General features: G+C 39.1%; 1 protein-coding gene across 1 annotated transcript; it reads right to left on the minus strand.

Moving 5' to 3' along the window:
- Positions 1–2,410: 2,410 nt before the first annotated feature.
- rps6kal (ribosomal protein S6 kinase a, like) lies at positions 2,411–23,017 on the minus strand. The gene is made up of 22 exons (XM_063000388.1): positions 22,767–23,017; positions 18,970–19,029; positions 17,588–17,704; positions 16,786–16,867; positions 16,616–16,696; positions 15,711–15,790; positions 14,377–14,483; positions 13,444–13,481; positions 13,203–13,345; positions 12,019–12,089; positions 11,842–11,930; positions 11,691–11,755; positions 10,808–10,910; positions 9,652–9,776; positions 9,256–9,378; positions 8,968–9,057; positions 8,712–8,870; positions 7,272–7,433; positions 7,098–7,174; positions 6,805–6,922; positions 6,130–6,270; positions 2,411–4,884 (listed from the first exon to the last, which is right to left on the minus strand). The coding sequence occupies exons 1-22, from the start codon at positions 22,791–22,793 to the stop codon at positions 4,756–4,758; spliced, it is 2,187 nt and encodes a 728-aa protein (XP_062856458.1). The 5' UTR covers positions 22,794–23,017; the 3' UTR covers positions 2,411–4,755.
- Between the last annotated feature and the right edge of the window lie 1,171 nt (positions 23,018–24,188).

Here is a 24,188-nt window from a genome sequence, read left to right on the forward strand (position 1 = left end):
TGATGACATGTAATTAACACTACTGTTTATCCTGCCATCCTGTCGTCCTTGCCATTCTGGACAGGGGTGACTAATCATCCTGGCAGTGCTAACTCAGAAGGTGTAACAAGCAGGTGTAGTTGTACAGAAAGGCACTTTGGTGCTCCACAAAGAAAGGACCAGGACTGCTTCACCTGGGAAGCGAACCCAGGACCTTCTTCTGGTGATGCAACAGTGCTACCCACTTCCTAAAACATCAATGACAATGTTTTTTGACTAAATGAAATTCCCATTAACACCCTTGTGGAAAGCATTCCCAGAAGAGTGGTGGCTGTTGTAGTCAGAACTCCATATCAATGCCCATGGTCTAAAAATGGGCTGTCTAAAAGGCTCATGGTAAGGTGTCCACATATATTTGGCCATTAGAGTATTTTTAGTTTCTATATTGGCCAGTCTGGCATCTGTATGGGCATAATTGTCTAACAGCTGGGGTGGGGTTTCAACTTAGCCTAGACATTGGAAGGTGCACTTGTTTTTGCACTCTCAGTGCTGATCCCAAGTGGGGTGGCACGGTGGTTAAGTGGGTAGCACTGTCGCCTCACAGAAAGAAGGTACTGGGTTCGATCCCCAGGTGGGGCGGTCCGGGTCCTTTCTGTGCCGAGTTTGCATGTTCTCCCCATGTCTGCGTGGGTTTCCTTCGGGTGCTCCAGTTTCCTTTCACAGTTCAAAAACATGCAGCCAGGCTAATTGAAGACACTGAATTGTCCTATAGGTACCCGGCCACTAGGATGCATAAACCAGTGCATTGTAGTGCCGGTCCCAAGCCCGGATAAATAGGGAGGGTTGTGTCAGGAAGGGCATCCGGCGTAAAAACTGTGCCAAATCAATAATGCGGATCTCAATCCGCCGGCGACCCCTGACGGGAGCAGCCGAGGAAATAGATAGAGTGCTGATCTCAAGTCTGGATAAAAATGGTAGGGTTGCGTTTGTTTGTTTATTAGGATTTTAATGTCACATTTTACACTTTGGTTACATTCATGACAGGAACGGTAGTTACTCATTACACAAGATTCATCAGTTCACAAGGTAATATCAAACACAGTCATGGACAATTTAGCGTCTCCAATTCACCTCGCTTGCATGTCTTTGGACTGTGGGAGGAAACCGGAGCTCCCGGAGAAAACCCACACGGACACGGGAAGAACATGCAAACTCCACACAGAAAGGACCCGGACCGCCCCACCTGGGGATCGAACTCAGGACCATCTTGCTGTGAGGCGACAGTGCTACCCACTCAGCCACCGTGCCAACCAGTAGGGTTGCGTAAGGAAGGTCACCCGGAGTAAAAACTGTGACAGGTCTGATATTTGGACCAGATCCCTGTGAAGATCAGTGCTTCCTTATGATTAGATCCAAGGCCATCATCACAGTATATACTCAATTCATACGTAGTAGTGGACTGACCAACATTTTGGGATTTTTCTGTTTGACATTTGAATAGAGATCAGGGGATGAATAGTTGTCTCTACATGATGTCTGTGCATGAATTTAGTATTTTAGAATCCAAAATGATCCTTGTTACAGGAGAACAGAAGCTTTTGACTCACATTTACAGACCATGCCTGAGGAAACACTGCCATCTAGAGGTGCTCACCAGGGCTTCGGATGCGAAGAATTAGAGCCCTGCATTCAACCCATTGTTTCCGGTGAGAACAGGACCTACCACGACCCTGACCGGGGTAAAGCGACTGGGGCACCTAAAAATTGCACCTACAGGAACATTTATGACATCCCATTCTAACTTCATAGGCATTAATATGGAGCTGGTGCCCCGTCAGCAGCTATAACAGCTCTCGACAACATTGTTGAATGTGTTTGTGGGAATTTTTCCCCATTCATCAAGAACCTCGACTCGCAATCTCTGTTCCAGTACATCCCAAAGGTGTTTGCTGGGGTGGAGGTTAGGGCCCTGTGCCAAACTCACCCAACTATTTATTTATGGATTTGTGCACTAGGGCACAGTCATGCTGGATTAAAAAAGGGTCTTCCCCAAACTGTTCCCCACAGTTACTGGTCCATCAGACTGCCAGATTCAGAAGCACAATCCATTGCTCCACAGCACACGTTTTCACTGCTCTACAGTCCAGTGGTGGCATGCTTTACACCACTTCCTCGGTCACTTGTCATTGAGATTAGTGATGTAAGGCTTGTATGAAGCTGCTCGGCCATGAAGCTCCCGGTGCAGTTTTTATACTGTTAATGCCAGAGGAAGTTTGGAACTCTGCAGTTATTGATTCAGCAGAGCGCTGGTGACCTTTATGCACTATGATAGCTGTATGCATAGCTGCAATATAGGTAAATAAAACATTAAGGTTTTTTTTATTTTAATTAAATCCAACTCTAATAAATAATACAAAGCAGAACAAAGGAGTGTCATTCATGATCTTTAATGCCAATATATACAGAACCTAAAAGAAAAATAGAATTTTAAAAATTAAATGAAATAAATACAATATGATACAATTTCCACAATGTCTTTTGAAGAGATATTTATGGAAATTTCGATATATTTATATAGAATCTGTCTTCGTTTGGGACACGAGGTTTTCTCCCTTCCCCAAATCCCATAAGTCTTTGCGGTGCTGTCCTTTATTTTAATAATACTTGTTCCAAACATCCAAGCAGCTTGCAACACTCTCTACTGGTCCACATTCATTCAATTTTTTTTTTTTTTTTTACTTTTTCAGCTTTAGCTTATGTTTCATTCGACACAAAACTTCATTTCATAAAAAATGGAATCAGGCTGAGAAATGAACAAAACCATTTGAGCAAAAGCAACAATCTGCTAAGCTTCAGTGCAAATGTGCTTAAATATGTTTGATATAACAGGGAGGATCAGGTAGGGTGGATCTTAGAAGCTGTCTGATGCTGAAATGTACACACTGGAATTCTGATTCAAATTCACACCGGATGTGTTTTCAAAATGCTGGTACAACTCGGTCTCAATTTTAACCCCTTTAAATCACACCAGCAGCCAAAAATGTACAAGTGAAGACTCATTAAGCAAAACGACATGATTCAAATCTATAGCAGGTCTGCATTTTTGCTAATGCTTAGTATCTGCCAACAGATCGTACTAGAGATGGAATGATGTATATTCATATGGTATAATAATCTTGCTTTAAAAAAAAAAAAAAAAAAAAAAATACAACGATATAATATCGAACCCAGGTCCTCGGCATCTATGTGGCTGTGCTGTACTGGTCTCAGCTGTAACACCTGCTTATTTATTTAACCGTACAATCCTCCACTCACATGGCAGCAGCACAGTGGAAGAAATCATTGAGACACTGATCAGGACCTTCAGTTAATGTTTACATGAGTGACCTTAAGCGAGACTTGGTTGTTAGTACTAGATGAGTTGATTTGGTAGGAACTGAATCAACCTGACTGCTCTTTACAAATTATCTCTGAACCCTGCCTGAGGTGGATGGACTACAACCAAAGACCTTATCTGGTACCACTTGTTTTTAAGCTGCTTTTACATTTACCACACATTTTTATCTAAAGCAAATTACATCTATGACTGAATAAAATGTGAGCAATTGAGGGCTAAGGTTCTACCTCAGGGGAACCACAGCGGCAACTTGGCAGTCGTGGGGCCTGAACTGGCAACCTTGCGATTACTAGTCCAGTACCTTAACCACTGTGCCATTACCACCTTAAATGCTTCTGGTGATCATTGTAAAAACCTGACTATACAAAAGGCTACGGTGGAGGATTGACTTAACCCCAAAACAATTAAGGCATCTTAATGTTATTTTGTTTGTTTTGGGGGGGAAAATACAGCAACGGTTCAGACAAATCTGAATAAATTCCATGTTTGAATGATTTTAAGTAAAAAATAAGCAAATACATCCTCTACAGGGAACTTCTGCACATTCTAATGCACAACACTGGACATACTGGAAAATAACACATTGAATGTGGGATGTGTAAAAGTAATGGCACATTTAGTATTTTGTACTTTTGTTTAATTATTTTTTTTAAATAACATGCATAGAAATTGTGCACTAGAATTTGCAGAGAAATGCAATATGTAGCTTTTATGATGTAGAGTATGTGCTGACTTATTTTAACTTTGACCGTGGGTGTCTAATGTTTGCATATGACAGTAAATGCTTGAAGTGAAAATAAGGACGACGCCCGTGTCACTGCTGGTGTAAATTCGGGGTTATCTGGGAGAAACATCCAGTGTGAATTTAAGGTCGGAGTGAAGAAATCTCCATACGGAGACAGTGAGTCTGGAATCTACCGTCCTGCAGCCTTACTGCTCTGAGATCTGATGAATCTGAATGAATTCTCAAATCATAGATAGAGAAGGAAGGGGGTGCAGGAGGAACAGCGAGGAAATTAGAACCGTGCACAGTTTACTTAAAGCAGCTTCCGGTCGGCCAGTCACAGTGAACGAGGATTGAATAGGTGCTGGTGCTGATTTGGGCAAACTGAAGAACGATGGAGATAAGACACAATATTTGCATACTAAGAAAAAAACCAACAAAAACATCCACAACTGCAGTGTTCTGGGTTTAAATTCAGCAATGAGGGCTCGGGCCTCATTCATGTGCAGTCTGAGGTCCAATCACAGCAAGCGGGAGGCGGGTTGAACGCCCAGTGATGGAGAAGGGGGTGGGGAGGGAAGAGGAGGAAACTAATAAATAGACAGAAGGGGAAGATGAGGAGAGGAACACAGTAAAGAAGTGAGGACAGGTTTGTTCACAACATGTCAGTGGAAGTTAACTTCTTCATGCTCCTGCGCTGAGCCAAACTGGAAGCTGCGACTGGTTCCAGCACCGGTTGACACGTCTTATGGTTCAGCGCCGAGTACGTAGCAGCCATCGCTCCCTGAAAACAGCAGTCTCACATCTTTAATCTCACATTTTTAATCTCACCAAAGTGTAAGAATACTACAGATTCATTTTTTCAAGTTAAAACTTTTACTTTAAAAATATTACTTTAAAATTACTTTAAAAATATGTTTCATAAAATGTGTATGCAACTAATTTGTTAATATTTAAAACGTCAAATCAGTGCAACAAACCTAAGAAAAAAATTATTTTGTTTTGTTAAATTATTTAATAAACATTATTTCTGTTTTTTTTTTCTCCCCTTTAATTTCATTAAAACAATTGTTTGTATTTAGTAAATATTTGTCTGTTATTATTCTTTCCTTAATAAGCAACTTTGGTTCTAATAAAAATCAATCAGAAGATTTCACATTTGCTGTTAAGTTTTTGTTTTAATTTTAATGAGAAAATTTTCAGCTCATATCTTTTATTTATTTATTTATTTATTAGGATTTTAACGTCATGTTTTACACACTCTGGTTACATTAGTGACAGAAACGGTAGTCACCCATCAAGTTTAATATCAAACACAGTCATGAACAATTTTGTATCTTCGATTCACCTCACTTGCAAGGACTGTGGGAGGAAACCGGAGCTCCTGGAGAACATGCAAACTCCACACAGAAAGGACCCGGACCGCCCCACCTGGGGATCGAACCCAGGACCTTCTTGCTGTGAGGCGACAGTGCTACCCACCGCACCACCCTTTTATTTATTTAATTTATTATTTAATGAACACGAACCAAAGTGAAGTCAAAATATTAAACAGTCTGGTTTACAATCTTTTACAACCTGAAATTAGATTGTAAATCATGTTTAGTCTCCAGGATTTATATAAAATAGTAAAAAAAAACAACTATTCCTACAAATGACAAAAAACAAAGATCAGATGTAAATCACATATCGTGTAAATTAAGTGAAATTATTTTTAATTGAACATTTGCATAAAAGTAAAAAACAAGTAATATTTAGGAATATAAACAATCGGAAAATATAAACTTGAACCAAACTCACCCCCTGTCTAGAGAAACCCTACTTAAGGTAAAGTGTTTTGTTTGTTTCCATAAAACCATTTTTATTACAAAAAGCTGAGAGAAATGTTTTAAATTTACATTTCAAATGTAAGGCAGAACGAGTGGGACATCCATTAATAACAAAACATGCTGGTTAACATTCAATTAATTATTTAAAGATAAAAATCAAAGATAAGAAAGTGTAAAATCGGAGATTTTGGGAGCGTTACCTTAACCAGGTGAGGCGCGTCATGCCGGGTGAGCTGATAGTGGGGTAGCTGGTCCCTGCAGGCAATCCATGAGTGTTTCAGTACCTGCTCGGCTGAATAGCGCTGATTAGGATCCACGTGAAGCATGTGAGAAAGAAGATCCTGCAGAAAAAACGAGATTTATCATACATTACATGTTTAAAAGCATATAAACACCTTTTCTAATCATTTAGCTTTGCAATGTTAGTCACAGTATTGCTAACAGGTGTAAAACCAATTGTAGAGCTATACAATCATCCTAGACAAACTGTACAATAGGTCACTGTTAAGATCCTGGTGATTATTAGCATTTGATTCCAGCTTTTCAATGAGTCAGTTAAGCAAACTCATCCAAGAAACCAATATTGCTCAATATTAGTACACATCCTTATTCTTGCTCACATAATAAAAATGAATTCCTACAGTCATGTTCCAAAATCTAGTGTAAAGCTATCCAGAACAGTGTCGGCTGTAGCAAATGTGCACTAAATAGATATTACTGCTTCATAAAAATAATAAAGACACATTGTCACGAAGTACGTATAATTACGAATGAATAATCATATATTGAATTAAATCGTATAGTTCACAGATGATTCAGGGGGTGGGCACTGAGGGTTACGAGTTAATTAATTAGCAAAATAAGAATACTGTTACCTTTGAGGAATCTGAGATGGTGTCCCAGTTGCCTCCACTGAGAGAAAATTTGCCACTGCCGATTCGTGACAGAATCTCCTCGGGGGTGTCGTTAGGACCGTGCACAAAGGGGGTGTACCTATAAAGCCAGAAGAAAAGGGGGGTGAAAGAGGCAGTAATTGAAAATGTACTTTTAAACAAGACTTGACAAAAGACCCCTGGACCGTTAAAAAGATCCTAAATAATGATATAATAACAAAATAAATACAGCCTTTAAAATCTATGTCTATTAAAGGAACCCAGTAGCCACTTACCCAGCCAGCATGGTATAAAGAAGAACCCCCAAACTCCAGATATCACACGCTGCATCGTAACCCTGCCGCATCAAAACCTGCAAACACAGAATTATTCAGGATTATTAAAATGCTCCAGCTGGTACCACAGTGTCGGTGATCCGATGTGAAAAATAATTGATGTAAATCTCTCACCTCGGGTGCTACAAAGTTCGCAGTGTAGCAGGGTGTAAGCAACAAGCCGTTTCCCCCTCTTAACTGTTTGGCGAAGCCAAAGTCACAGATTCTGATGGAGTCAGGGTTCCCCGAGTCGTCCATGTACAGAATGTTGCTGGGCTTCAGGTCCCTGTGAACCACCTGAGGACACCAGATTAGTGATGCAGATTAAAATAAACCTTATTTTTCCTCACGATAAGGAAAAGGTTAGGAGAAAAAAAGTCCACAAAAACCACACATTCTACGTATTTTAATTGTCTGCAGGTAACAAACAGTTTTAACAAACTAGGCATAACATTATGAGCACTGACAGGTGAAGTGAATAACACTGATTATCTCTTCATCACAGCACCTGTCGGGGGGGTATATTAGGCAGAAAGTGAACATTTTATCCTCATAGTTGATGTTAGAAGCAGGAAAAATGGGCGAGCGTGAGGATCTGAGCGAGTTTGACGAGGGCCAAATTGTGATGGCTAGACGACTGGGTCCGAGCATCTCCAAAACTGCAGCTCTTGTGGGGTGTTCCCGGTCTGCAGTGGTCAGTATCTATCAAAAGTGGTCCAATGAAAAAACTGTGGTAAACCGGTGACAGGGTCATGGGAGGTCCAATCTAACGGACGAGCCACTGTAGCTCAAATTGCTGATGAAGTTCATGCTGGTTCTGATAGAAAGGTGTCAGAATACACAGAGCATCACAGTTTGTTGCGTATGGGGCAGCAAAAGGGGGACCAACACAATATTAGGAAGGTCATAATGTTATGCCTTATCGGTGTATATATTTAAAAGTAAAAATGTATAATGTAGGATTCACAGAAAAATCGTTGTGAGTCCAGTCTTCCCAAAATCACCAGGTGACACAGCAAGAAAAATTACAGGACAGGAGTACAGGACGCCAATCCATCATCATTCGTGTCTGTATGTAGATTCTTTTTCAGCCGATAGCATAGCTGAGGACTCAAACCGTGAATCCCAGCAGTAGTAATTTACTACAGCTCCACCCAGGCTCCGGTTTAAAATATTTTGTGAGGAAAAAAGTGTGTTCTATCACATTCTGTCAGCACAAGTACATTATTCAGTGAGCAAATAAGTTGAAATGCATGAAAAATAATTAATAGCATATCGAATCACCACACAGAATGATCAGTCCACCACCTCTTGTCACTATCTGTGAGAAGTTGTTCATGTTCATGCCTCATGATAAATGTGGGGCTTATTTTTTCCTCAACATCCCAAAAAACAAAGACGGTTTACTAACTGACTGCTTTAATTTGTTCCAGAGTGAGCGAGTAAGAAAATGTGTGGATACGTGTTGGAATGTCTCTGCTTTGCTTACAGTGATTTCAGGTTGCTCCGGACCCACCACAAGCCTGATCAGGATGAGACAATAGGCACAAAGGTAAAAATAGAAGACCATCATACCCCCTGGCAGTGCAGGTAGTCGACAGTTTTTGTGATGGTGTAAAGTACAGCGCTGGCCTCCCGCTCGGAGAAAAACTTCTGTCTGAGGATCTTATCCAGCAGTTCACCTCCCTTCATCAGCTCCGTCACCAGGTACACGAACCTCCCCTCATCGTACACCTTACCACACACACACACAGTCAGTCAGTCAGTCTGTGATGTACACACAGATCTACACGATGAGACCTTTAGAAGTGATGTTGGGTTTGACACTCACATCCTTTAGTGTGATGATATTCGGGTGCTGCCCGTACCGCATCAGGATCTCAATCTCCTCAGAGGGGTCTCGCTTACTTTTGTCAATAATCTGTAATAATGTGAGAGAAAATTTGGGAAAGGTTCGTATTAGGGGCCACAAAAAAAGTTCAAAAACACTTCTGGCTGAGGTGAGTGATACAGCCAAACCTTTATATCGTAACACAACACAAATATCTACAGCAAGATTGCAGAACAACAGGAAGATTTTTGTTTTATAAAGGTTTTATTGTAGTGTAGCATCTCTCACCTTTACTGCAAACTCCATAGCTGAGACTGCGTGAATGCAGCGCTTGCATATGGAATAGGAACCCACACCGATGGTCTCTTTCACCTCGTAAACGTCAGAGAATAGTGTCGATTCACTGTGCATCTGTGGGGGTGTTTATACAAAGAGGGGGTGTTCATGAAGCAATCACACACAGCCTTTATTTGAACCGACAGTCTTCCTAATGATAGCCCAAAGCTCTACCCACTAGGCTACCACGTGTAAAATGGTATGTAATATGATCCAAAAAATACCAAGTAATTCTGTATTCTTGTGAAATGTACTTGTGTTGTGTATTTTATTATTATTTCCATTTTAAATGAATTTCAGCAAGCGTTAATATGACATTTATATTTGATCTTACTTTATTGTGTGTACCTGTACAATAGGGAGGATGTCAGACAGAGAGGAGATCTTGTTCTCCTCCAGTGAGACAGGAGCTACGAAGCTGAACCCTTTAAAGAGCTGGTGAGCGTTAGCACTGGCAGGAATTCCAGGAGAGTCTGTAGTGAAGAGAACGTGAATCAGAAGCATATAGGATAACACCGAGTACAGACTATGTAAGGTGCACGATTCTGTCTCAGGTACTGCATCAAAATGAACGGTTTAGATAATTAGAGAGGTTTAAGCTATTAATCCCCCATCACAGGTTTTTGGAAATTCTGGATACAAAATTACATCGATCTAATGCTGAGATTAAACAATGTCGTCATTGTTCATAATGTACATGTGTCCAAAAAACTGAGTCTGTAACCAGTAGCACAACTGCTTTGCTGTGTTGGCCTTTCACAGTGCAAAGCCAAAAAATTATAGACAGTTGATTCTTTTTTTTACTTCTTTTATCTACCAATCTAGACATTTCCAGTCCCCGATTGTAAATCTGTAGCCGCTTGCACAACCCCAGAACTTCTTATCACCTACCAGTGTTAGGTTCCCACACAGAGCTGTATCATGTACCCTGCTTCCCAAATATAATGCATCAGAACTCTGTTAGAACTCTCGCAAAACTTCTGATGCGAATACAATTTGCCAGAGATACCAGGAGGAATTTAGTGTAAAATTTCAACTACGACTTACAGACCTGTTTGACCAGTATGACAATTTCTCTGGTACTTCAATCAGTCTCTATCTATTTCCTCGGCTGGTCCCAGTAGGGGTCGCGGGCACAGTTTTTTTATGCCAGATGCCCTTTCTGACACAACCCTCCTTATTTATCCGGGCTTGGGACCGGCACTACAGTGCACTGGTTTATGCATCCTAGCGGCTTGGTACCTATAGGACAATTTAGTGTCTTCAATTAGCCTGGCTGCATGTTTTTGGACTGTGGGAGGAAACCAGAGCACCCGGAGGAAACCCACGCAGACACGGGGAGAACATGCAAACTCCGCACAGAAAGGACCCGGACCGCCCCACCTGGGGATCGAACCCAGGACCTTCTTGCTGTGAGGCGACAGTGCTACCCACTTAGCCACCGTGCCGCCCTGGTACTTCAATCAGTATAGCAGTGTAAATACAGAGATTTAATAACGCGTACCTTTTGGCGTTTTGGCGGTGAACTCTGGGTCAAAGCAGAATGTGTCGTCTGGTTTTCCTGTAGCTGGTTTGAATGGAGGCTGCAGTTCACACCGGTACAGTTTCTGTACACAAAAAAATGCAACTGCTATACAAACACACGTAGACCTGCACTGACAGCACCAGAGACAGGGTTTATACTGAGGTGTACTGTACCTGCGACACCCTTCTGACTTACAGATTCACAAGGTTATATCAAACACAAATCATGGACAATTTTGTATCTCCATTTCACCTCACTTGTATGTTTTTGGACATAGTATGTTACAGACAGGGGGAGAACATGCAAACCACACAGAAAGGATCCGGACCACCCCACCTGGGGATCAAACCCAGGACCTTCTGGCTGTGACGTGACAGTGCTAACCACTGAGCCACCATGCCGCCCATCGCAGCTTATACAGCCTCCTTTCTTCTAAAAAGGCATTTTGCAAGAATTTGGAGTGTGCCCATGGGAATTCTGTCAATTTGGTCAAAAGAGCATTTAGAATCAGGCGCACATGTTGGATGAAAAGGCCTGTCTGGCAATCAATGTTCTGATTCATCCCAAATGTGTTCAGTGTGGTCAAGGCTAAGGCTCTGTTCAGACCACTGAAGTTTCTCCACACCAAAATTAATAAACTAATTCTTTATCTCTTTACACTGTGTACGAGGCAAAGTCCTGCTGGAACAGAAATGGGACTTCCCTAAACTGCTGTCACAAAATTAGGGCATTGAATTTATATCACTGATTTAAAACTCCTATTAGCAATGAGTCTAGCTGAAAGGCCTTAACTCAACATTAGCAGTGGTGTCCACATACCTTCAGCTAAAAAGCGCATAAACATCTCCATTAGGAAACTCACGTTCCAGTCGATGGTGGAGAAGAAGACATGCCGTTTGATCTCCTCGACTCCATCAGGACCTGCTCCTGAACAAGACAGAAATATCAGCACTGAAAAAGGCTCCTGACATTGTGGTCATCATGCTGGAAGCTGCAGTAGATGTGGTGCTCACCTAAACGATTGGCTGGGTTTCTTTTGAACAGCATTCGTAACAGACTCTGTGCTTCAGAACTTAAAAACTGGGGCATTCCCAACTTCGCTCTGGACAAGAATATAAAGACAACGATAATTTAATTAGCACAGTAATAAAACTATTGCAGCCTTTTTAAGTGAGTGAAGTTCCACTCACTTGAGAATCATGTTCATGGTCTCATTTCGGTCTCTCCCTTGGAATGGTAACGTACCTGTTAGCATTTCATACTGAGGAAAAAAGAGAAACAATGCTTTACAAAGTTTGCTAAGTGGGGTGCTATGGGAGCACCTTTCTATTGATAAATGGGATCAATGACAAAGTGCATCTGTATGGTAGGCACAATGAATTTATGTACACGATGGGTATACCTACACAATTTGATATAAATTAAGTCAATTGTTACAGTTTATTTATTTATTTAGATGTTTTACACTGCATTTACACAATGGTTAATATTCACGACAGGAAAGGGTAGGTAATTTCTACAGTATATATCTCTACATGTCTATAGCACTTGTTAAGCACTGTTTTAGTATGTTTTTCATATTCCTTCTTTAAGACCAATTTTTTTTCAAGAATTTGAGAAGTGTTTCTACTTTCTCTTGGTTACAATTTTTTCCATAGTTTTTGGTATTCCTATACGTTGTCACACAAGTATTTGGGGCTTTCGGTTCAATTGTTTCAGTGTACTAGCTAAGCTGTCACACAAAATTACCCAATCAGACAACAAAATGTTCAGTAAAAATGTAGCGACGTGTTGGGAGGCTGACTTTGATTATTAGAAGCCGGTTGTTTGATTAAACTTACAACATAATAAACTTTGGTGCCCACAAATTCATTTCCAGACATTAATCCGCATTCACTGAGCTGCAAATTCAGAATGAACTCCCAAATTACAACCTGACAAAGTGCATCTGTGTGGTAGGTTCATTTTAATAATTGCACAATGACTGTATGAACAAAATAGGTGTACCTAAACAAACAAAAAAAATCATATGATATGTATGTGGACACCACAGTTTTAATAAATTCAGCTATTTCAGCCACACCCACTGCTAACATGTGCAACATCAAATAACCTTTAAATGTGTGAATAACAGCATTTTGTTGCAGCATAGTTCTGTTACTGTACACACAGCAAGGTCCATAAAAACACAATTTCACTGGTTTGATGTGGAGGAACCACAGTCTCGACATCAACCCCATCAAACACCTTTGGCAAAATATGACATGGCAGCTGTGAGCCAGGCGTTCTAGTTCAGCATGAGTGTATGTTGGTGAAGTGTCCACATATTGGAAAAACAAACACACAGAAATTTTAGCATGTATGCAGTTCCTACCATCAGAACACCAAGAGACCACCAGTCAGCACTCTGCGTGTGTCCTTTCCTGTTGACCACCTCAGGGGCCATATACTCCACAGTGCCACAGAATGAATAAGCTTTTCTGTCCTGGTCTACTGACTCTTTACTGAGCCCAAAGTCTGCAACATCGTCAACAACACATCAGTAGGTCATGAACACACTACGTTTAAAACCTTTAAATCAGTATTAAATGTGTTACCGTCGAAAAAGAACGTACCTGTTAACTTGATATGTCCAGCTTCATCAAGCAAAATGCTGAAAATTAAAATCAGATTCTCCAATACAGATACACACAAATATGGAGCAATAAAAACAACAAAAAACACAGACATATAAATATGACAGAATTTAGAACAGTCACAATAATCTGTATGTTAATTATTATAAGACAAAATAGAGACAGAAAGAGAGATGGTTTTATACATATTATGTTCTTTTATAAATATTTAAGGCCAAAGGAATGTATTATGTAAAGATTTAGCGGTCTCAACATCAAAATGATGGCAGTAAATAATAATCACATAATAAATTGATTATTTTCCAAGTCAATGTAAACAATGTTAACAGCAAGTTATTTAACTATAGAAATCACAAAGTTTATTTGATCTGTTTAGAAAACAGACCAAGATTTATCCCAAACAAGTTCAAGTGTGAAGAAAATTGTGAGGAATTCTGGTAAAAGGACAGGCAAGTCTTAATAGGGCAGAATCAAATTTAGTTTATAGTTTAGTTTTTATACATTTTAATAGAATTTTAATGGAATAAAATACAATTCACCCAAGCACACAGCAAAATGTTCAGTAAACATCTAGCGACGTGTTTGGGAGGCTGACTTAGATTGTTAAAAGCTAGTTGCAAACTTTGGGTCCAACAAGTTCATTTCCAGACAGCTGAACTCCCAAATTACAAGATGATTTGGCCAAAATTCTCAGTTAAAGCTAAACTGCTAAATGAAACACAGTGGCAGAGCATTTTGCTTAAAATCTAGCCATCTCAGCCTGACCGTGGCCACTTTGCAAAGCAACAAAAACAGAAAGTATCTGGTGTGCTGAGGGTGTTAGACTGCTGTTAGTCACATGTAACAGAAAGAGAAAGATCTACAGATAAAAGAAAGAGATGAAATATGGAACAGAGGAAGGGGATGCATTACTTTTCAGGCTTCAGGTCTCTGTAAACAATGCCTAGGTTGTGAAGGTGATCCAGTGCGAGGGCCAGCTCTGCAAGGTAGAATTTCACATCCTCCTCTGTAAACATAACCTAGTAAGAACTAAACAGATTTACTCTCTCATCCTTCACCAAAAACCATCAAATACAACAAGACGAGTCCATAACAGTAGCATGAACACAATACACACAGACATGTTATAGAGATCCACACAGTGCAGACGTGAACCAGGTAAAAATAATCTTTAAATGCCACAGTGGCTGAATATGAGTATTTATTTCAGTAATCAAGTTGCATGAGTATAAAATAAAAATGTTATTCATGTAAATAAATAAGCAAATTTTACTTATACTTCATATTATTATGGCAAATATATTATGATTTTCTCCATATAATTTCAAATATATGTTCAATAATAATAATAATATGTTCAATAATTTCCTTCGCGATAAAGTATCTATCTATCTATCTATCCATCCATCCATCCATCCATCCATCCATCCATCCATCCATCCATCCATCCATCTATCTATCTATCTAAAAGATTTCCCCATATAATTTAACATCACTACCTATTGATTAATCAAGACATTTAGGTTTTTAGTAACAGTATGTTTTCAAGTTTTCAAGTTATATTTATTCTTTATTCTTTATATTTATTCTTATCTTTTATAACTAGACTAATTTCTCATCTGTCACCCAGCACTTTTAGCCGTCTTAGTCAATTAAAATAATTAAACTTGTACAACATCAGGCTGAATCGTTTTGCTGTGGGTTTTTATCTTTCTAATTTCTTACATGATGTCAGAAGTCTGCTTAACCACTGAGCTATAAACCACATGCAAAGCACCCTGTAGGGGGTCCTTAGATGTTCAATCAGCAGAAGCTAGCGGGCCAGTGATAACCGTTTATAGCAGAGGTTCTCAACAGGCCTATTTCTACTGTACATTGATGCATGTGTGCAGCTGATGAGGCCAGCTTTACTCCACTGATGAGCCGTGTTTCATGTTGTATAGTATAGTAGTGAAAAGTACGTTAAAGTAAAAGCTTATACAATCTGAAGTCCCTATTAAAGTAATGGAACACGTTGAAGGTGATACACATTTTGGTTGGTACAAACTTTTAGGAGCAATTTAGGTTTTTCAGATGGCTAAGTGTTCAGTTTTTCTCCCTTTCTGTGTATAAATCGCCACCTAGTGGACTTAAAAAAGAAGTTCAAGTTCGATCCGACTTATAAAGTGAAGTGTTAATTTGAAAATAATGTTTAACGTTTAATCAAAGACATTTAAAGACAGGATGACAGGAAACAGGACTCTTACCTCTTTGGATAAACGAGTAAATACATCTCCACCCCTGAGAAAATCCAAAATTAAATAGAGCTTCCCTTCTGTCTGAAACGCTGTGAGAGAAAACACAACATATCAGAGGAGCACATACTAATCAAACACACACACACACACACACACACACACACACCAAACACACACGTCTGAGAAGCAAACATGACACTTAAATCTTAAATAAATATAGGAAAGAGAAAGGGATAAAAAGAAAAGCTGATGATTCCTGATGATCAATGATCAGTACGAAGGCTTAAACACCTTTTTTACTGACATGGTGTCAGGAAACCAGCAAACAACCAGCACATTTAGTTCAGTTTAGAAACCAATCATAAGATAATCAGATGTACAATTTAAAACATAAAGGTCTCATCAACATTTAGTTTTTACCGTATTACTTTCTTTACAAAGCTGGAGCAGCTGGAGTCAGGTGATTATCACGACAGTGGTATTTGCATGAGCAAAACAACAAACTTTTACAACTTGCAAATGTGCAGAGTTTAAGGTTATTTACATGAACATATATAAACTACAGTGATGCAAAACACCCCAGCTCAAACACCATGTTTAAATGATTTATGAAGTTTAGGCAAGTTATCACGCTCGCCTAGAATCGCTGAGAAATCGCTGAATTTCAGCAGGTGCTATCAGCCCACTGGGTGCCAACACAGGCTTGATTGGCTATGTCTGAAGAAAGGAGATGGCCAAACACAGTCTTAGACAATTTAGTATCTCCAATTCACCTCACCTGCACGTCTTTAGACTGTGGGAGGAAACCGGAGCTCCCAGAAAAAACCCACACAGACCCGGGGAGAACATGCAAACTAAACACAGAAAGAGCCCAGAGAAACACAGAGAGATGAAAAAGGTGATGCTGATCTTACCATAGTGCAACTTTACAATAAAGGGATGATTCACTTCCACCAGAATGTCTCGCTCCATCTTGGTACGAACCCGGTCCCTCACTGTCAATCACCATCAAACGACATACATCACCACAACATAAGTTCTAACACCCGATCATCAAAACAACACCGTCTGGCTGAGGACTCACCTTTTAACGAGGCCTTTTTCAGGACTTTCATTGCATAAAGCTGACCGGTATCTGGTCCGATTAACTTCCGTACCAAGAACACCTGAGATCGAGAGTAACAGACGTGATTAATTAATGAAGCAGAACCAGTCATGATTCATCAAGTACCAACATACAAGTTGCTGTTTGATGCACTGAGACCATTTTTCCTTTTGGATACCTGATCCATGTCAGGTGATACAGAATATAGATACTAACTCTAACATAATAATCAAAATATTTATACACTTCAATCAGTTCTATTGTTTTATTTTGGGGGGAAATGCTCTGTATCAAATTAAAACATACTAAGCTTAAATGAACTCATTTTAGATCTTGGAAATATTTAGTGCTGAATTATACAACCAAAAATGTGAATGCAGAATCCACTGGATATTCATTCATTCATCCCAGCAGGGTCACAGTGGGTCTGATTAGTTGAGCGAGAGGCAGGAAACACCCCAGACAGGTCGCCAGTCCATCACAGGGCAAACACACATACACACTCACTCAGGGCTCAGGACTCAATTTTAGTAGCTCCAATTAACCTGACTGCTTGTCTAGGAGTTATGGGAGGAAACCGGAGCACCCAGAGAAAACCCACATGGACACAAGGAGAGCATGCAAACTCCCTACTGGATATTTTACTGTGTATTACAGTCTGTCAGTAATTATACTTTATTATAATACAGTAATATATAACTGACTTCACAGCAGTTACTGCAGTCAGCATGAATATATGAGTGAGGACAAAATAATCCATAATTTATGGTTCAGTGCATACCTTCCCAAAAGAGCCCTGACCCAGCACTTTGAGCAGCTCGAACTGGGACGAGTCGGCCTTCTCACAGCCCTCCTTCACATGATGAGTGATGGGAATCTCCTTATACGACCCTTCATCCTGTAGCAACACAAAACACCATTAAAAAACTTTTCTCACCAATAAAGACTTCAATTTGAGTAGAAATTAAAGTCCTTGTTAGCTTAATGCAGTCAATTAAAAAGATCACAAAAATCCATTGTCAGAAGCGAAAAGTTCATATTTAAGTTAAAAGCAGACCTCAGAGTATAAATACTACACATCAGCCCCAGAAACATTCAAAGTTGTGCATAATTAATTTCCACACCGTTACCAACAACACATCATGACAAATTATGCCCCCCTTTACTTTTTACCCAATCACTGTCTTTAAATGACAATGTACTTTGCCAAATCTCTCTATTCAAGCGAAATAAATAATGACAGTAAAAAACACACAGAGACTGACATGTAGCTTTAAAATAATGTCCCCAAGTCCCGAGGCTTCCCCTGATAGTCACAATTTAAAAATCAGGCATAGCGGGCACCTTCACCTCCTTTTGTAGAAACCAGTTTTTAGTTATTTTGGCTTTATGTTTGGACTTGTAGCCTTGTCGAAACATATTTAGTTTCTGGGCTGATAAGATGTATTTTCCTCTACTTTTGCTTTATTCAGGTTTTCTTCGATGACATATAATACTTCAGTAGCATTTGCAGAGAAGCTGCTCCATATCATGATGCTCCCACCTTTAAACTTCACTTTACGTTAGCTGCTTCTCTAAACATGACCAGCTGGATTGTTACCTGTTTTTTTATTGTTGTTTGTCAAGCACTTATGTGTAAATGTTTTAAACTTCAGCATCTCTGTGCTTCTTTATTTGTATAATGTTGAGCTGTTTGGCACCCAGTAGTACAGTAAATACTGCTCAGGTGGATGTCAGAAGGAAATCCAACAACTATTAACACATTAGCAAAGCAAATGTGACACAGTCAGTGAAGAAACTGAGAGAAAACAGGTGGGATTTTATGACAGGGCAACAGGACAACCAAACTAACATTTACAAACCAAATCAAGCAAATCAAAGTGCTTGCAAGGACAAACGTTGTGGTCACCTGGATTTCTCAAACCCGCAGCTCCACTAGAAATAGAAATGCTTGCATTAAATTAATAAACCAAAGACTAAGTGGCATCTAAAATACAAAACAAATGCTGGTGATGCAACATTAAGCTTACTGAGACACTTGTGCACTAAGCAAATACAAATAAAAACTATTAAAAAAATTTGCTAGTTCTGTTGTCCTGGCTATTGATTTATCCAAGCATGATAATAAACATGATTATGAACATCTCGCACAGTGTTACTTACAAAGTGTGTACAGGACTCTCCCTCTTCCATCGGCTCATCTGTGATCTGATGCCCATTGACCTAAAGAGAAAAAATGTAAAATCACAATTTTAGAATTTTAGCAGTGGTACATAGTTATTTGTGGGGGGTCTTTAACATTACAGTGCACTCTGGGGACCTCTGCCTGTTGCACAACAATCTCACAGGCCCAATGAGGGTGAAAGGCAAGCACACACCTCCTCCCACCCACAGGGCTGCAAGGGGCATCATTTTTTATTACAAGTGTAGTGATTGAGCTGTATTATTGACCTAAATTACCCTCCCCTATCCCTGAGCAGTCAAGCATACTAGACCCACATCAGATAAAAACCATTCAGTACTGAATGTGTGTTTTGCACCTCCTTTAGAGCATCATGCTAAATCAGGTGTAGGTGTGAAAGACTTGATCTGATGCATCCAGTAACCTTTCAGACACCGCTGTGCAATGAGTTTAATAGAATTTAAATAGTAAACATACAAATAGCCTGGGGTTAACACTATATAGTTGTGTTTTGCAGAAAAATCGAATGCACATCCTCTCACATCCTTATGCTGAGCCAATACCCACAAAGCACTGCAAGACTACCTAATGCGTTTGGCCTGGTCCCTCCAGAGGATGAGTCATACTACTTATCACTAGCGCTGAATGGAACTGCTTCGTGTGCTTAAAACACTCTAAGGTAGAACAAATCCATTTCATCTTATAGACATTTATCTTCCAGAGGCATTTTGGGCAATTAGTAGCTAGTATAACGTCATAACTCTTAACCTCAAGAGTCTCACATTCAGAAGAATATTGAAGTGAGGACACCGAATTACACTTTCTGCTTTTATACTCATTTTAACACTCAGAGATAAATTTAGTGTATGAACAGCACATGCCTATTCATTTGATCTGTCTACTTACTGATCAAATGATGAATAGGTGGATGCATCAATGAGTAGGTGGATGAATGAATAAAAGGATGGACGGATGGATTGGTGAATAGACTGATGACTAACAGGATGAATAAGGACAGATTGATGATTGCATAACGTGTAAAAAAAGACAAGATAAATTAGTGGGTGGATAAAAAAAAGACTGATGAATCAATGATTAGAATTGTAAGTAGATTAATCAATAAATTGATAGATTGAAGAATTGATGGACAGATGATTTGATGGATGAAAATATGGATTGGGTGGATAAGTGGATGGAGAAGATCCCAACGGAGGATCCCAGATAGCGGAGGATAAATAAATAGACTGATAGATGAATACGTTAATCAATGGACTGAGAAAGATGATTGATGGGTGGATGGGTGAAGAAACAGAGATGATACAGCTAAACATTAACTGATGTCTTTTTTATTTCATGCATCGGCGTTCTTGCTTTATTAGGGAGGTAGAAATGGTTGTATGGATAAATGGAAAAGTGGATATACGGATGGAGAAATGAGTAGGTGTGTTAATGACCTGGATGTATGGATGAGTGAGTAGATGTATAATTGGATACAGGGATTAATGAACAGATAAAATGATGGATGGATCAATAAGCAGGATTAACAGATAGCTTGATGACTGTGTGGATGGACAGAATGAATATATGAATGGATGGAGTGGTTTCAGCATGTTTAATAGGACCAGAATAAGCAAAGACACCTCTAGCATCATCAGCCAGCTAAATAACATCACACAAGATACTCTACCTGGTTTGAATGCTTTAATGTATGAAAGTGACTCATTTGAATGAGATAAAAACAACACAAGTAAAGATACAAGTAAAAATGCAGCTTTTAAACGATCACTCCATTTACTGAAGATGAAGATTTATTAAAAACCTATATCCCCCATCTGAAAAAGTAACTGTCCCAAAAATAAACTAATAACTGGCTGTGCTAGCCTTGGTAGTAACAACTGCAATCAAACATTTGTGATAACTTGTAATAAGTCTCTTACATCCATGTGGTGGAATTCTGGCTCACTCTTCTTGGCAGAGCTGCTTTAATTTGGCAAAGTGTTGTAACACAGTGAAAGAAAGAGCTGCCATTCTAATACGACCACAAAAAACCTTTTTATGCATTTATATTATTTAAATCAAGAACAAAATTAAAACCCAATTGGAAGCTGTTTAGTGTCTGACTGCATGTTAAACTCTGCATATGTTGACTATTTGATTATATTTTACAGAAATAATGTGGATATTTTGCATCACGCTCCAGTATAAATAATAACCACAAGTTTGATGTCTGGAAATGCTTTAATATAACTACTGCATCCTAATTCCGTTATGATTAGCGCTTGTAATGAACTGTTTGATACTGTCTACCCGTCAAAATCTGCATTGTGAATGCTGAAATGCTTCTAATCAGTGTTTAAGTTCATCTTACTGTTCTACATTACACTGTTTTATTATGAGACCTGAAGTTGCTTTGAAATTACTCTCCGACACCCCTGTCTTTCACATGTATGATCCAGCTCTTGCGACCTTTACATAATAGGGATGTTAACCACTTAACCCTTGACTCTCAAAGAAGTCACTGTTCAATTAATGCTGTTGGTAAAAATGTCATGTGAATGTGAAGCTTGGCTCCAGCTGTACAGAGTAAGAAACTCTCACCCAGCCTCAGTGTGCATGTGACAGCTCTGTGTACACCTGCATTGTGAGTTTTTAATCGAAACAATTTTGTGCATTTATGTAATCAAAATAATGATCCAGTTAACTATTACGAATGAAACTGTGATGCTGTTTTGCATTATTATGGACTATGACTGCTCGATCATTTCTGCACATATGGGTCTGTATTGAAGGTTTGTTTTGATGTGGAGGCTTTGCATCATGTTCCAGTGACAAGGTAAATCTCTGAACGTAAGCTCATAATCAGAATAAGTTATCAGACCAACTGCATTTACAAAAAAAACTTAAAATTGGTTTAGTTAGTGTCTGTAATGACCTTTTATTTACTGACTGTATAAAACTAATTCTGAATGATCTGGTTTTGCTCGTTTGTGTTTAAGTTCATCCTACTGTTTGTTCCACATCACTGCTACGTTTGCTTTGTTACACTGTGTTTTTATTGACTTAATAAAGCATAAATACTTGTTAATATGTGTTCTAAATTACACTTTAACGTCGACTCATGACAGTTGGTTATGAGTTAAATGAAACTGGCAGAATGTGCATCCTTGGAACGTAACATCAACTTTCTTCACCACAAACTTCATCACTTTAATACTGATGTATACAATATTTAAATCACTAGCTCTTTAAAAAACGCACAATAGACATTTGTGGGGCAAAATTACATTTGTAAAAGTTTATGGCAATACAGTATTCGTTCCAATAATTCAGTCAACCTGCGATGTACGGAGTACTGTTAACACTTTAAATGTTCAGCACAGCGAGGCAGTCAGTAAACATTGGTATTTATTTTTAAATTGACTATTCAGAATTAATCAAATCAAAGATAAATTATAGCTCATATCCTCTCCCAAAATATAAGACCAAAAGTCAGGCTTTCCTATCGTCGTACTGCACAAAAGTGTGCGGAATCAGTAAGCTGTACGGTACACTGTGACCTTACGTTATCTGGAGCAGGCAGAGATTATACAGTTGTCTCTGCACTGTTAGCATCTGTGCTAACTCTATTATTGTGAATGAACGTTAGCTACATGCTAAATGCTACACAGTCTTTATAAAAGAGGTAAACAATGCAGCGTTTTGGGTCTCTGACAGTTTATAAAGCCCAGCACAAGTACAAACACCAAAAAACATAAACAGAACGGCTGCTCAACCGTACCTGGGAGCTGAAGCGGTGTATGTCCATGTTGTACCGGGAGAGCTGAGCTTCACACCGGGGGAACCTGCGTTAGAGCCTCCGGGAGACTAACATCCCTCCCTGTACTGATTAATCCCGACTCGCCTTCTCCGCACAATCTACCGGCACTCAGCAGATATTCTTAATTATTAGAATGGACGTAATTACTACACTAATGGTGAATAATAACTATTGTTAATCCTCCGCCTCTGTAGTTCTCAGTAACACTCACACCAACATGGCGGATCACACCCACTCACTGCTATCAACTACCAGCCCACCACACACCGTCACACTGACGCACTACAGCCCGGGTTTCCCTCCACTACCATTTTATTTCATAATAATCATTATAATCACCATCCTTTTATATTATAATAATTGTTAATTAATTTTTTTTTAGTATAGTTTAGAATAGTTTTTCTTGATATTTATTTTACTAACCTCATTATCATGGTGGGGGTTCAGTAGGCCTGCCAATACAGGTAAACACACCCTGGACACTCACCTACTCACATTTAGAGCTAATTTAAAATCACCAATCCATCTCCTAAATGTTTTTTAAATAAGGGAAAACTTCCGATAGACGACAGACAACAACCAAAAATAAGAATTGAGCCTAGGTCCCAGGACTCTATGTAGCTATGCAGGCACTCAAAACACCATCTGTGCAACAGTATCTTTGTAATAATAATAATCAATTGTTGTGTTTCTTTATATTTATTTCACTAACCTCATTATCCTGGTCAAAGGTCAGTAGGCCAACCAAAACAGGTAAACACAACCTGGACACTCACCTACTCAATCCATCTTCTATATGTTTTATAAAAGAGGGAAAACTTCTGACAGACAACAACCAGAATAAAGGATTGAGACTAGGTCCCAGGACTCTATGTAGCTATAAAAGCACACACAACACCATCTGTGCAATATATCGTTGTAGTAATAATAATAATCATCTATTTGTTTTACTGGTCAGGGTTGAATTTGATCTATCATCTCCTGGAATTACTGGATGCAAGGCAGGAGTACACACTAGATTGGGAGTTATCTTTAAATCTTCAGATAAATCATATATACGTATAACATATTGTTTGTTCCAAAATGTGTACAGTAAGACTACATAATGTAAATGTATATAAATTACACTGGCACAAAAATGTATACACACCTTCTCAAATAGTATCACCTCTGCATATTTTGTAGTGTAAATTAAAGTTAAAGTACCGTAAATCCATATGGATGTGGCAAAAACATACCTCACGTGTCGGAGATAGTTTTGCTACTCCAGTTAGTTCATTAGAGAACATGGGTGAAATGAGAAGAGCATTATTACCATAATAAGATCACATTTCAACTATTTTTTTCTTATATTCTTTTGCAAATAGTTCCAATAGAAAGTCA

This window comes from Trichomycterus rosablanca, chromosome 8 (genome assembly GCF_030014385.1).
Source record: "Trichomycterus rosablanca isolate fTriRos1 chromosome 8, fTriRos1.hap1, whole genome shotgun sequence".
NCBI classification, from domain to species: Eukaryota; Metazoa; Chordata; class Actinopteri; order Siluriformes; family Trichomycteridae; genus Trichomycterus; species Trichomycterus rosablanca.